Source organism: Mangifera indica, chromosome 11 (genome assembly GCF_011075055.1).
Source record: "Mangifera indica cultivar Alphonso chromosome 11, CATAS_Mindica_2.1, whole genome shotgun sequence".
In the NCBI taxonomy this organism is placed as follows: Eukaryota; Viridiplantae; Streptophyta; class Magnoliopsida; order Sapindales; family Anacardiaceae; genus Mangifera; species Mangifera indica.
The window spans coordinates 2,008,993-2,022,046 of NC_058147.1; the positions used below are offsets into that span (position 1 = coordinate 2,008,993).

Consider the following 13,054-nt stretch of genomic DNA (forward strand, 5'->3'; position numbering starts at 1 on the left):
TAAGATGGATTAACGCTAAGGTATTAACAAAATTAAGAATTAGAGAAGCCAAACTGCAGTATTGAATTTTTTGTTCTCCTTTATTTTTGTTTAAATTTCTTTCAAAATGGTATATTTGATTTTAATCAAATCCGATCGAGAGCAAGTTTGAGCTTGATTTTATAATACACAATTTGAATTTGTTCAAGTTGGATAAATGGTCTTGCCTGGGTTACCTATGAGAGATAAATAGTATTAGTAAAAAGATAAACAATATTATTAGAAGGTTGAATTAAGTTACTGGATTGGTGAACAAGCTGATTGTAAATTAAGTCAAAACTTTAATTTAAATTCAATTCATACAAACCTAATATAAATTCGGAGCTAAGCCAACACACTCAAATTCACCACTACTTTCAACACTTCTATGAATAGCTACGCCAAGACTTAGGGGAGGACGCTCCCAACTTTGTATGCCAGTTCTATTTTTGCAGGGTAGTTGAGTGGACGTTTTGCGCTGGGAGATGAACTCGACTGAAATTTTTTCTTTTTTGAGTTTGGGAACATTGGTAAATTTTCACTAGTTCAAGTTGAAATAAATATTAATTTACATCTGCTGTAATAGAGAGCCTAAATACAACAGATGTTTGGCGATTAGAAAAATCGATAATCCAATCGGCAACTGAGGTTTCTCAGATAAAATTTGACATGGACTACCATGTTATCTTCATATGAATGAATATCCCATAGATATTATATCTTCATCGAGAGATGGTGCCATTTGTTCACCGAAATAACTCAACATTGAATATTTGTGTTTCCGTGGAGAAACTGATGTTAGTTTAACCAGCCCCAAAATGCAACCACAGCTGCCCTTTGGCTTCAAGATGGTAAATAATTATTTTAAAAAAAAAAAAAAAAAACCCTCTCAATAGATATCAAATGTAAGTTGTTGCTGGAACGGGGAGGCCATTGATCTGCATCTGCTTGCGCATCCATTGCCAATTCTCTGGGGTCACCTCACCACCAAGCGAGCGAATAACAGAGCCACCACTGCATGAGCCCACTTTGCAACACTCTTCCAGAGACAAGCCCTTCACTAATCCGTACAAAAATCCACTTGCAAATAAGTCTCCAGCACCAGTGGCATCAGTTGCTTTTGACTCCCCTATGGCTGGTACTCGAACAACCTGAAATACCAGGAAATTCAAAACTGCAAGTTTCTTTAAGAAGAAAAGGCTGTATATTTGTCCCAATTTCAGCTGAATTGCGCACTTTTTTTTTTTTAAATCACAGCGAATGTTTTTTATACACTCATATCTCGGAGTCAAAGGGCATTGCAAGGAAACGCAAAAGAGCACCCAACCATTTTAGTGCCCATATCTGGAAAGCTTAAAAGTTCCAAGCAAAGGTACCCAAACACAGTTAAACATATAACAACAACTAAGATGGTGAATCACAGATGATATATCTCCAGGAGTAAAAATCACTTTATGTAATAATGTAAGCAAACTAGCCACATTATTGAACTGGAAAAAAAAAGGGAGATCCAACCAACCTCTTTCCCATGCTTCGCAATGCATCCATTAGAGCCTAATGTCACCACAGCCCATCGACAATGTTTAGCCAGGAATTCAAGAGCAGCCTCCGGACCAGCATTTTGTTCACCCCTACAATAATCATTGAAAGAAAAATAAATGCCAGCAACCAGAGACAGCTCCAAATTTAGAAACAGAACAAAGAAGCAATAACATCTGCTCCTAAATTACCAACCGTATTGATGTGTTATAATTATAACCAAAGGAATATCACCTTACTAGCTCTGCTGCTTCATCCTCATTGGCAAAGCAGAGGTCTATATGCCCAGACTCTAATAACAGTAGAAGATGTGATTTAAAATTCCGAACCATCTGGCCAAAGTTAAAAACCATGAACTCCAATTAGGAATCCATTTTAATTACATAAAATGTTCCAAGTGACATCAATGATTATTAACAGCTTTGTTTCAGATGTATTGAAGTTCACTCAAATCAATTTCATTTGCATGCATACAAGATACACACTCCCTTGATCCGAACTAACTTTATTAACATGAAAAAGCTTCAAAGAAAATACCTCAAAACTTGCTAAATCCAAGGAGACAGAAACACCCTCTTGTTTGGCAATACGAATGGCTGCCTGAGTAACTTCCATATTGAACATCGCAAATCTTAGAACCAACCACTGTTAACAGAAGACATATAAGTCAACCAATCCAGAGCCTACCATCTTTAAAAACGATCAAGCCAAGCATTGTTCACATATGACTGATATAGCATCAAAGCCAGCCATAATCAATTATAAAACATAGGCAAATTCATCACTAAATTCTGAAAAGCAGTCCATTACATAATTAAACTAAAACTTTCCAAAAGTTCATACTGTACATGAAAAAGCTTAAAAAATCACCAAAACCAACACCATGAACAAATTAACGGAATCTAGAACAAGGTGGCTAACCTTGGAGCCTTTAAAATCCTCCGGGGTTAGTTCTTCAGCCTGAATTTTGGCAGCACTTGATAGACAAGGTCGCATTGTACGATTACCCGATTCATCAACCAGACAAACACACTGTTGCACATGACGAAATTTCAGCCCTTAGCCAGACAAAACATACATAGTGATCAAGAAGAAAGACCAAGAACAAACTAATAAAATTCATTAACATAAACAGAAAAATCACCTGACCAGTGGGTCCTTTCTTCATTCTCAATCTTGACAAATTAACCCCACTAAAAGTCATATTACTAACAAATAACTGGCCCTGTTGATCGTCCCCATAAGCACAAATAAGCCCACAAGACACCCCAAACCCTACCCTCAATCCTCTAATAGTATTGGTAACACTCCCTCCCGCTATTGTTTTTATAGGAGACGGTTTGTCTGGAGTACAAAGCATGTGGGCTTTCACCGCACTTAGAATATGCTCCAGCTCTTCAATTGCTACCTACACAGCAATACAGCATGTATTTGTTTTTCAATTTTTCATTGAAAAAAAAGTAATTTCTAAAGGATTTAGAGTAGAATTAAGAGAAATACAGGTATCGAGCCACCGCGTTCACCAGGGATTTGATCCAGCAAGGACCAATCGACGCGTGCCACGTGATCACTGAGGGCAGCTGGTTGGAGGCCAAGAATTAAAGGAGCAGCGGCCATGGTGGTCGGCAAGGGTTCCGCTCCCATATCTTGGCTTTGCCTTTTCACTATTTCTCTCTTCTCAAGTAGGATTAAGAAGACAAGGTAAAGGCTCTTCGTTCGCCCTCCCACCTTCCCTCTTTTGTTCAATATTTATAGAATTCTCTCACCGGGTCTACTCTCACCCTGCTTTCTCAGTGCCACTGTTTTCCCCAATTGCCCCCAGTAATAAAAATTATTTACTTATTTTGCACACTCGCATTGCGTTGTTGCATTGCATTCCATAACTTGTAGAAAGTGCTGCTTTATGGGAAAAAACCAAAAAAGAAAAAAAAGGCTAAATGTTTATTTTCCACCCAAATTTTAGGCAATCTACACTATACAAAATCTAAATATTCATCATCTTTAAATTTTTATTAAAATTATCATTAAAAAAAGGTAAAATCGTTATTTAATAATAATATTAAAAAATAAATAAATTTATCTTATTTTTCTCTTCAAATTTTAAAAATTAACGTTTAACTCTAGAATTCAGCTTTGAAAAGTGGTTTCTCCCTCTTCTCTTCAAATCCCTATATTTTTTTTCTTCATTGCCTCTATCGAACAACATGGATGATGATGACTTTCTGTCATTTATATTTGGATGATGAAGTGTTATCCAAACAATACTTTAGTCGCTATTGGCCATTTACCAGAGGGGGTTGCTAGATTTTAAGTTTGATATTGAAAGAAGAAAAGTGAATTTTTTAAAACTTAATTTTAAAGAAAATTTTTTAGTTTTTCAAACTAAAAGACAAAATAAGATATATTTTTAATTATTTTAATATTACTAATAAAATGATTATTTTAATATTATTAATAAAATGATTATTTTATCTCTTAATCTTAACAGAAAATTTATAAATAAATATTTAAATTTTTCATCTGTCGTAGATATATATTTGTCTTTTGACCAAAACTTTAGTGAGAAATTGTCATTTATTTTAAAAAAAATGACACCAAGATTTTACCATCACAGTAAGAGTTAATAATACTAAATGTGACAATGGATTGAATTGGGTTATGTCAGGTTGATCCCAACATAGGTCACATGTTGAGTTAGGTAGCTTTCGTGTTAGGTTAATCCATAAAATCTTATGATTTGGGGCACAACTTGAGCTGTCAAAATAATTTTTTTATTTTTTAACATATTTTGTATTATGATTTTGACCTATTATAATAGTAAGTGATGCCAAATGGATCGATCCACTAAAAAATTTTAAAAAATAAGCCAATAGAATTTGACCATTTTGATTGACTCACAAGACTTATATCACGGCTTAGAATAGAACTTGTTCAGACTATGAGTCTAACATGACCCAAGGATTTTGTATTGGTTTTAAATGGATAGGTATAAAAAGACATGCCTATTTCGGGACACAGACCAACCTGACCCATTTATCAAATTTAGTTAATATTCGAGGTGAGAAAAAATAAGGCCAACTGACTATTTCTCACCCAAGGTTTGATGTTTTCTCAAGTTTCCATTCTTTAACTATGGAAACATCAAATACCCACCCATAATCGGTTAGATTTAACAAAATTCTAACGGTGATAAGGGTAAAATCATCATTTTCACTATAATATTAAAAATAAACTAAAATAGAATATAATTTTGCCCCCCTAAACTTTAAAAACTAAAATTTTCCCTCAGCCTAAGTTTTAAAAAATCGCAGTTTCACCCTATTGTTTGGTTTTGAAATCTCCGACGACCTCTCCGGCTCCATTGCTGACGGACTCTCCCTCCCGAAGCAACTTCTCCTTTTGGCGATCTCTTTCCTCCCATTTGGAGGTCCAATCGACGTTGGAGACTCTTTGGGAGACTCCAAATGGGAGGAAAGAGATCTCCGAAAGGAGAGGTTGCTTCGGGAGGGAGAGTCCATTGGCAACGGAGCCGGAGAGGTCGTCGGAGATTTCAAAACCAAACCCTAGGATGAAACTGTGATTTTTTAAAACTTAGGCTGAGGAAAAATTTTAGTTTTTAAAGTTTAGAGGGGCAAAAAGAGATAAAATATTTAGGTGTTAGGGTTCTGTTAAATCTAACCGGCCATGGGTGGGTGTTTGGTATTTCCATAGTTAAAGGGGGGATATTTGAGAAAATATCAAACCTTAGGTTGGAAATAGTCATTTGGCCAAAAAATAAACTCGAAACTGCATGGTACCCAACATTGAAAATTTGGTTCATACCCAGATTCGGCTTCTGTGGGGTAGGTTTCAATCCCTAAATTTAAGGAATTGATACTATTCTGGTGGATTCTTGCTTCCACTGTTTTTAAGAAATTGAAACCTGTGGGGGAACCAGAATCATGATCAGGAAAAAGATGCCTGGTTCGGAATTGATTTCTTTTTCCTTTCTTTCGCACCTATTGAGTCAATATATTATAATAAAAAATTTAAATTTCCTCAAAGCTTTTACCGTAGTCATCATGCCCCATCTTTCACCTCTTTCATTTTTTTAATGATCCTGGAGATTCATGAATAAAATTATTTGTATTTATTTTTAATATATAATTTATATTCTCATAGACTGATTTTTTAACTTATTTGTGTAATATTCTCGGTATATTATCTTAAAAATTAATATTATATGTGTCTATATTTTGACTTAAAGTCATTGATTTCATCTTATTTTAAACTCATTAGGAGAGCAATTTTAACTCTCAATTAGTTTGTATAAAGTTGATCTAACGTCCTCTTCAATTTGCTACCATAGCAACATTGCACATGTCCCGTGGTTAGAATACCCCTAACTACAAATATTACCTCCACAAATCTAATGACTATACATACTCACTCATAAATGCCTTATCACTCGTAACTGTCCGAAGCCTTGTACGGCTCCTAACTTGAGTCTATGATAATATATATAGATGATATATCATTATATGATTGAATATTATTTTATTATATGGTGACATATAATTTAAAATTATTCAATTATATAATAACATATAATTTTATATCCATATATGAATTATCAATTATAATTTAATATTTATATTCTTTATTGTGATTGGACAAGGTATCCCAGAATCAAACCCTGTCCTAACGGACAAAGACTAGTTTCCTGTTCTTAAATCTTAAGAACTAATACCATACAAGTAATTCCAAGTTCCTACTTGGGAACCGCTCACACGAAAATATTTTGCTCCTTGTCTCTACAGGGGTGAGTGAAATTCCGGTGTTAGCCCTAGATAAATGTCACACGTATGGATGGAAGCGCGGCCGAATACTTCCACAAGACGCTTCAAGGGAGTCCAAATAATAATACCATCGCCACTTTGTTTTGTTTTGTTTCATTTCGTTTTGATCCTCAAGGAATAAATATTAAATATTTCTTCCCGGCGCAACAAGTAGTGCTTGTTTGTTTGCAATCTTTTGAATTGCTTTAAGCCAAAAGACTAGCTTTCTCTTCCTCACCATCTTCCTTTTTGGTTCTCGGAGAGGTTTTCCTTCTAGCTTCATCATTTCTCACGCCTTGCATAAACACCAGCCTCATACTCATTTTTCATGTTTTTCTAGTCTTAATAATTCTACTTGAGTAGATGAATGATTTGTCTCCATCAAAACAGCACTACTACTGGTGCAGCTTAACCCACTACATTATTCTTCATGATATAGGCCAAATCACTGTATCCCACCCAAGATTTGATGAATTGACATATTTTCACCTCTAAGTTTGAAAAAATTTGATTTCTATTAAAATCAATTGTTTCAATATTTGTATTATTCTATCCAAATATCATAATATAGAGTATAAATAAGGGTGTAAGTGTCGATTTTCAAAATGTACTAAACATAAAGCATTTCCCTTTTCTGGTTTCGGAAATTATTATATTAGTCTTATATATTTTTTAAATATATTTATAATACTAATAGTTTTAATATAATAATTAGGTTCTATTTAACAAAATAAGAGATATTTATATTCTTAATTTGTTGTATTCTATTCAATTTAAAGGTATAATTGCAATTTTTGAAAATATTAAGGAGAATATTAAAATTTGAAATTTTCAAAACACCCCTAAAGTTTTTTTTTTAGAAACTCTCTAAAAATTTTATTATCATCTTTTAAATTTTTTTTTTAATTGAAATTGAAATTAATAATATAAAATTATTTAATAAATTTTTAGGACACAATATTATTTAGCTAGAACGCTTTTCATCTTTTAAATATTGTTATAAAAAAATTAATGAATTTTTTTAGTAAATTTAATAAATGAGTGAAAATTTGACTTTTTCCAATTTAAACGTGGGAATCCGTCATTTTATCAAACATTGGGTGGGAAAAAGTGGCGTTTATGATATATGACATGTAATCAACATTGATATTTAAAAAAAACCGTGAATAAAACAAAGAACGCAAAAGAATGGCGCTTGAAATGGATGACGAGGTGTATATGGCGGCAAAGGTACAAAGAAAATCAAACAAAATGAAAGAGAGAGGAATATATGGAGATCTGTATGATTAGAGAGGGGCGACCCTTTTTGTCGTTTCAAGCAGGAGGCACCTCACCTGAAATTACGGAGAGCTGCACCTTCGGCTTTTGTCGATTCCGACTCTGGGACTACCATAATGATTGCCAAATAGACACATGGGTTAGGTTTGCTTTTGTAGATTCCGAATTAAATCCAAGTTGGAATTCAAATTGGTTAACCGTAATATCAAAGAGATAAATAATTACATTGAAGAGATTAATGGTAATGTCAAAGAGATTATAGCTGATAAATGTTCAAATTCAAATTAAACTGTCAAACTAAAACTTCAATTCCATTGGAGGACCCGATGAGCCAAGAAGCAATGAATCTTTGATTGTTTTGGGCTAAATACAAAGTGTTGTCTTTTGTGTATATCGTAGTAAACCACCCACGCAATCAGAGCTTTCACATTTGATACAAATCAAAGCATTATCCATGACAAATTAGTAGCACACAGTAAGTGAGCCCTCCTTTGCTGTAAACATAACTAAAGCGTAGTAGCTTTGGGCAAATAGAAGGAAACTGAAAACGATGAAAGGAGAAGAATCAAATGCTAAACAAAGTTAGGTTTTAAGCTGAGCTCTCAAAAAGTTACAAATTTCAAACATTTTTTCACTTCTGGTCACCAATCTGACATAATACTTTCCAATTAAAATCATGTGAGCATAAAGTAGTCTCCAAACCTGAGGCGCCTCTCAAGCAAAGGCCAAATTTTATCGTAAAACATTCTGAATTTCTGATTTCACAAAAGCATGGTAGAAGAACATCAACCTGTTCATCACTGTATGCAAGCTCATCAGGAAGCGAAAGCATAATGCTATATATTTGGGGGCCGTCGAAATACCAATTCATTGTGCCACATCCAACAACGACAGGAAGATCAAAAAGTGCCGACAGTTGAAAAATCATCTCAAAAATAAGTATCTCAAATACCAGACAAAACATCAACATACAAGATGCTTTGTGGTATTAGTTCCTAGCAGAGCAGAAATTGAGATTTTAAACATCCAGAAGAATGCATTAGCTAACAAGGAGCCATAAATCTACCCTACATATCTGGTCTTATTGGGAATTGGAATGACCCCCTCTCCATGTATTTGCATGTAAAACAAATATTCCTTCAAATTTCAATATTCAAATTCAACAAGAAATAGCTACAGAATAATATCATTTCTGCAAGGCCTTTGGATTTTTGATGTTATCTGGAAGTGTAATCTCTAGGGGAGTTTCACGGACAACACCTAGCATTGAGTCATATGCCTCATCCCGACGAGCATACTTTTTGCGAAGAACTTTCTCAAACTCAATCTCATCAAAGGGCTTTGAATTCTCAGCAGCATGCACCTGTGCCAAGTTGGAATAATTGGTGGCTGACTGGGATATAAAGGATATCTCTTCATCAGTAAGCTTTCTCAGGAACTTTGCTGGATTGCCTCCCCATACCTTTGATATGTAGTGTCACAAATTTCATGAATTAATATCTATAACTACGGAAAACAACACTTAAGGAGAAGTCAATGGAATCTGAACACTAGCTGATTTGGCCAAAGTGAAAAACAAATCTCTACTTTCAGTACAATTCACTAAACAAGAAAGAGACTATACAGGAACTCAGGAAATTACCAAGATATAAAATTATAATTAAGTGGGTCTTTTATCACTCAACAAAACCCTTGGTGCTCTGTTAAAGAAAATGATATAACAAGATGTCAATTTCTACCTAAAGAGATCAAGAACTCACCCTTCACCTTGTTTGAGACTCAGGATCATTTCAGAAAAGCTGAAAATTTAGTAATCATGTCCCTCTCAGATTGACTTATCAACATGTCATGTCATGTCTATCATACTTCCAAGTTCGGTGATATATTAGACCACAACAGCCTACTTCAAGAGGTTCAGAGAACTGTTTTTCACCAAAGCTTCATTCTAGCAAAGATGGCTATCTATCCCATCCACTAATCAGATGCTATCCCTCATATATGCATGTAAGCATTATGAGCTAACTGTTTACTAACAATGAAAATACAACAGAATATTTGTTTTCAACTAACTTTTTCATCATTGATATATAGATCACAATTCTTTTCACAATAAGTTAAAACCAAATAAGACCATTCATCCTTAAAATTGTGTAAGTGAGAGAGTTCTTGCCAATATACCTCACCAGAAGGGATCCTTGTATTCTGCCTCACAAGAGATCCAGCTGCAACCATCCCATGTCTCTCAACAACAACACCATCGAGTAGAGTTGCTCCCATTCCCACAAAGGCTTCATCCTCAACAGTGCAGCCATGTAAAACAGCACTATGGCCTGCTTAGTTAAAATCTTGGATCATAATCTTTTAAAAAAAAAAAACAAAAGATGAAGCCAGCTAAGGTCATGTCGAACATATGGCTATAGACATACCACTCACCTACAGTAACATTGTCCCCAATAATAGTTGGTAGCACCTTCCCACTTAGGTTAGACTTTGCCACATGCACAAGTGAGTTGTCTTGTATATTAGTTCCTGCTCCAACACTAATGCTGTTTACATCCCCTGCACACAAGGAACATTAAAACGATCATTTGCAATACCTACAAATAAAAACTCCCAACATTTTCATTAAACTAACCTATAATTCACATACAGTTGAACTAAAAGTAATGTGAAGTAAATTAAAGCTTCCCCAGCAAAGGAATGTGAGGGGAGGTGCTCAGATTGAATTCAGTGAGGCTCTGTCATAAGGTTGTAATTTAGTAACGTAGCTTCAAAATAAAAGTCTGGCAAAGCCCTTTTATAATTGGCCTTTTGTTGTTTCTAATATGTGTGACATAGTGCTGAAATTTTGGTGAAATTCTTGGGAATTGAGAAATGTAACAAGAAAGCCAGCAAATGCAAGCTGAAAATTATCTATTATGGATATAACAGTTAAAGAAGTCCCAACTTATTACAAAATTCACTTATATATCTGCATGCTGAAAAGAATGCACATCTTAAATCACCTGCCTATCGAGCAGGTGATTTACAACTGAACACATACAAAGATTTTAAATTATATGTTGGAAACTAACTAGTAGTTAAAATGTTAAGCTTCAATACTACATCACAGATTACTCAAGAACGAGAACAATGGCTTAAAACTGTATAAAACCTCTATGAACTACTTCCATATTTTCCAAAAAGATAAAAAAAAGAAACTCTTCCATAAAATTTGTCCCGTTTCATTAGAATATAATAATCTTTACTCAAAAGGCTATTAACACTAAAACGATATCAAACCAACTAAATCAGATCCACAGATGTTACAACTTCTAATATAAGATATATCATTGACACACATACATCACAAAAACCCAAAATGAGGCACACAGTTTTCATTATGACAGCATTTTGAACACACCATAAATATTATAAGATCCTACATTATGATAGTTTTTGACCATTTTGACATAGAAATGCCTGCATTCCTAGAAACACCACCATGATCATGCATCTGCTGAAACAAGACCGAAAAGAAAAACTTAACATAGCAATTTTTAAAACACAAAACCAAAATTACAGTATGTACACAAAAAAAAATCTCAAATAGACATAGCAAGCAATTAGGATTAGATGATAATAGTAATTAATTAATATTGACTATGATAATATTTACAATAATATTTGAGATTTGAATTTGAAGATTATGATATTATCTAATTAAGATAAATTTATAATTGATTAGGACGAATATTTAAGTGAAATAAAGGGGGTTGGGTAGATATGAAGCCTGTATTCGGTATGAGTAGTATATATAAAGGGCGCTAGGATTGAAAAAAGGAAGAAGAAAAATATTGTCTTAGTTTAGAACGGTCATTGGCTAATTGGGAGGCTACGACCTTGGGAGGAGTAGACATCTTTTGTTGTCGGCATTGCTTCATATCGGAGTATTTATTATGTTTTAAATGTTCCTAACACAATCCTAAAGTATTACCACAATCAGTATAACAAATATACATATGATGTCTCAATCGAAAAAAGATCATTAAATGCATCGCACAAGCAAACATTAAGTCTTACACAAAGCATCTTACCTCTCAAAACACACCCATACCAAATAGATGATCCTCTTCCTACTTGAACGTCCCCGATGATAGAGGCACTAGGAGCAACAAACGCATCCTTGTCAACCACAGGAGCTTTATCAAATATGTTCATCAGAGTTCGATGCCTAGACACTGAAACAAAAAGAGATAACAGATGGTCATATGCACCCAAATAGAAGGACAGAAAGGTAAAGCCCCAATCCTACAGGCTACAACTAAGTCAGAAAACACAGCAAACTATGAGGGGACATAAAATGTAAAATTCAAAACATATATGAGTTTGACAAGCCAGGAAACTCTGAGAATTCCACAGTGACACAGCCTGGCTTTGAAGGATTAATAGTTTCCTTTAGGTTCCATATAATCCTACTAATTAAGAGCACATGGAGTAAAATTGAAAAACTTTATGCATATTTTTCTGCCATATTAATTGATTTTAGTTGCTACACCACTATATTCCTAAAGTGAGGGAACATCATGAACATCTCCTGTAACTAATATCTTACAATGAGCTTATGAAAATGTTCTCATGGCGTATTTGAAGTCTCATAAATATCAGCTAACAATAGATTTGCTACTACAAATGATATTATAACATTTTACTTTCAATTTTCATCATCATTTGTGAGAACTGCGGCAATTCTCATGTAGTCCCACTAACAAGAAGACATATTCACATAAAACACTAAACAAGCAACTCAATGTCTGTACAAAAACAGCTCGTTCTTCAAATAACCACACTCCATCCACGCGTAAACTTTACGACAATTTAATAATCTACCAACCCCTACAGTACTAGACAAAGGAGAACGTCGTTACCATTACTTAAAACTAAACGCAATTTACAAGAAGAAGTAATAAATAGAGGCCTAAAATGGAAAGAGGAGGTAGATTAAAATTTTCCATTAAATGAAATGAGATCTAGAATTGAATAGAGACAAAGAAAAGCTTACTTTGTTCCTGAAAATAATAGTTGCCTTGGAGGCGGCAGCCGAGACGATCAAGGGCCTGGCCAGTTTCGCGAATCCAGAATCCAACAGTGTATATGGCTCTCCCAAGGGTTCCCATTTTTTATCGGTGAGAGCGTAAGTAAAGGAAGGTACGGCAAAAGTCAGTGGGGTTTGGGCTTTTAAGTTTCAGGGGAAACAGGCTGGAGAAGAAAACGATACCGTTGTGCTTTGAGCTCCGGTGGAAGAATATCGCATATCCTTGGGAGGGCAAATTGGGGATTTGAGACTCGATAACATTAAATCTTATGAATCCAAAATTCCGAAGTTAAGTTAAGGTGGATCTCCATTTCTCACCCAAGGTTTG

The 13,054-nt window shown here is 34.5% G+C and overlaps 2 protein-coding genes across 2 annotated transcripts; both read right to left on the reverse strand.

Annotated features, from left to right (window-relative positions):
• Positions 1-705: 705 nt before the first annotated feature.
• On the reverse strand, positions 706-3,302 carry LOC123228674 (uncharacterized sugar kinase slr0537). Its single transcript, XM_044654134.1, has 7 exons — positions 3,058-3,302; positions 2,702-2,965; positions 2,479-2,589; positions 2,095-2,202; positions 1,792-1,889; positions 1,538-1,649; positions 706-1,169 (listed from the first exon to the last, which is right to left on the reverse strand). The coding sequence occupies exons 1-7, from the start codon at positions 3,199-3,201 to the stop codon at positions 918-920; spliced, it is 1,089 nt and encodes a 362-aa protein (XP_044510069.1). The 5' UTR covers positions 3,202-3,302; the 3' UTR covers positions 706-917.
• A 5,249-nt stretch (positions 3,303-8,551) lies between these two features.
• Positions 8,552-13,000, reverse strand: LOC123229326 (gamma carbonic anhydrase 1, mitochondrial). Its single transcript, XM_044655075.1, has 5 exons — positions 12,694-13,000; positions 11,729-11,872; positions 10,086-10,211; positions 9,831-9,982; positions 8,552-9,114 (listed from the first exon to the last, which is right to left on the reverse strand). Exons 1-5 carry the CDS (start codon positions 12,806-12,808, stop codon positions 8,839-8,841), a joined length of 813 nt encoding a protein of 270 aa, XP_044511010.1. The 5' UTR covers positions 12,809-13,000; the 3' UTR covers positions 8,552-8,838.
• Between the last annotated feature and the right edge of the window lie 54 nt (positions 13,001-13,054).

Excerpts from the sequence above, each read along its gene's own strand:
- LOC123228674 (XM_044654134.1), bottom strand. The coding sequence starts at position 3,201 with ATGGGAGCGGAACCCTTGCCGACCACCATGGCCGCTGCTCCTTTAATT. Across the intron at positions 2,590-2,701 it reads AGAAAGGACCCACTGGTCAG|TGTGTTTGTCTGGTTGATGA; the intron begins GTGATTTTTCTG and ends CATGTGCAACAG. Across the intron at positions 1,890-2,094 it reads TGGATTTAGCAAGTTTTGAG|ATGGTTCGGAATTTTAAATC; the intron begins GTATTTTCTTTG and ends AACTTTGGCCAG.
- LOC123229326 (XM_044655075.1), bottom strand. The coding sequence starts at position 12,808 with ATGGGAACCCTTGGGAGAGCCATATACACTGTTGGATTCTGGATTCGC. Across the intron at positions 11,873-12,693 it reads CTATTATTTTCAGGAACAAA|TGTCTAGGCATCGAACTCTG; the intron begins GTAAGCTTTTCT and ends TTTTTGTTTCAG. Across the intron at positions 9,115-9,830 it reads CAAGGATCCCTTCTGGTGAG|GTATGGGGAGGCAATCCAGC; the intron begins GTATATTGGCAA and ends TACATATCAAAG.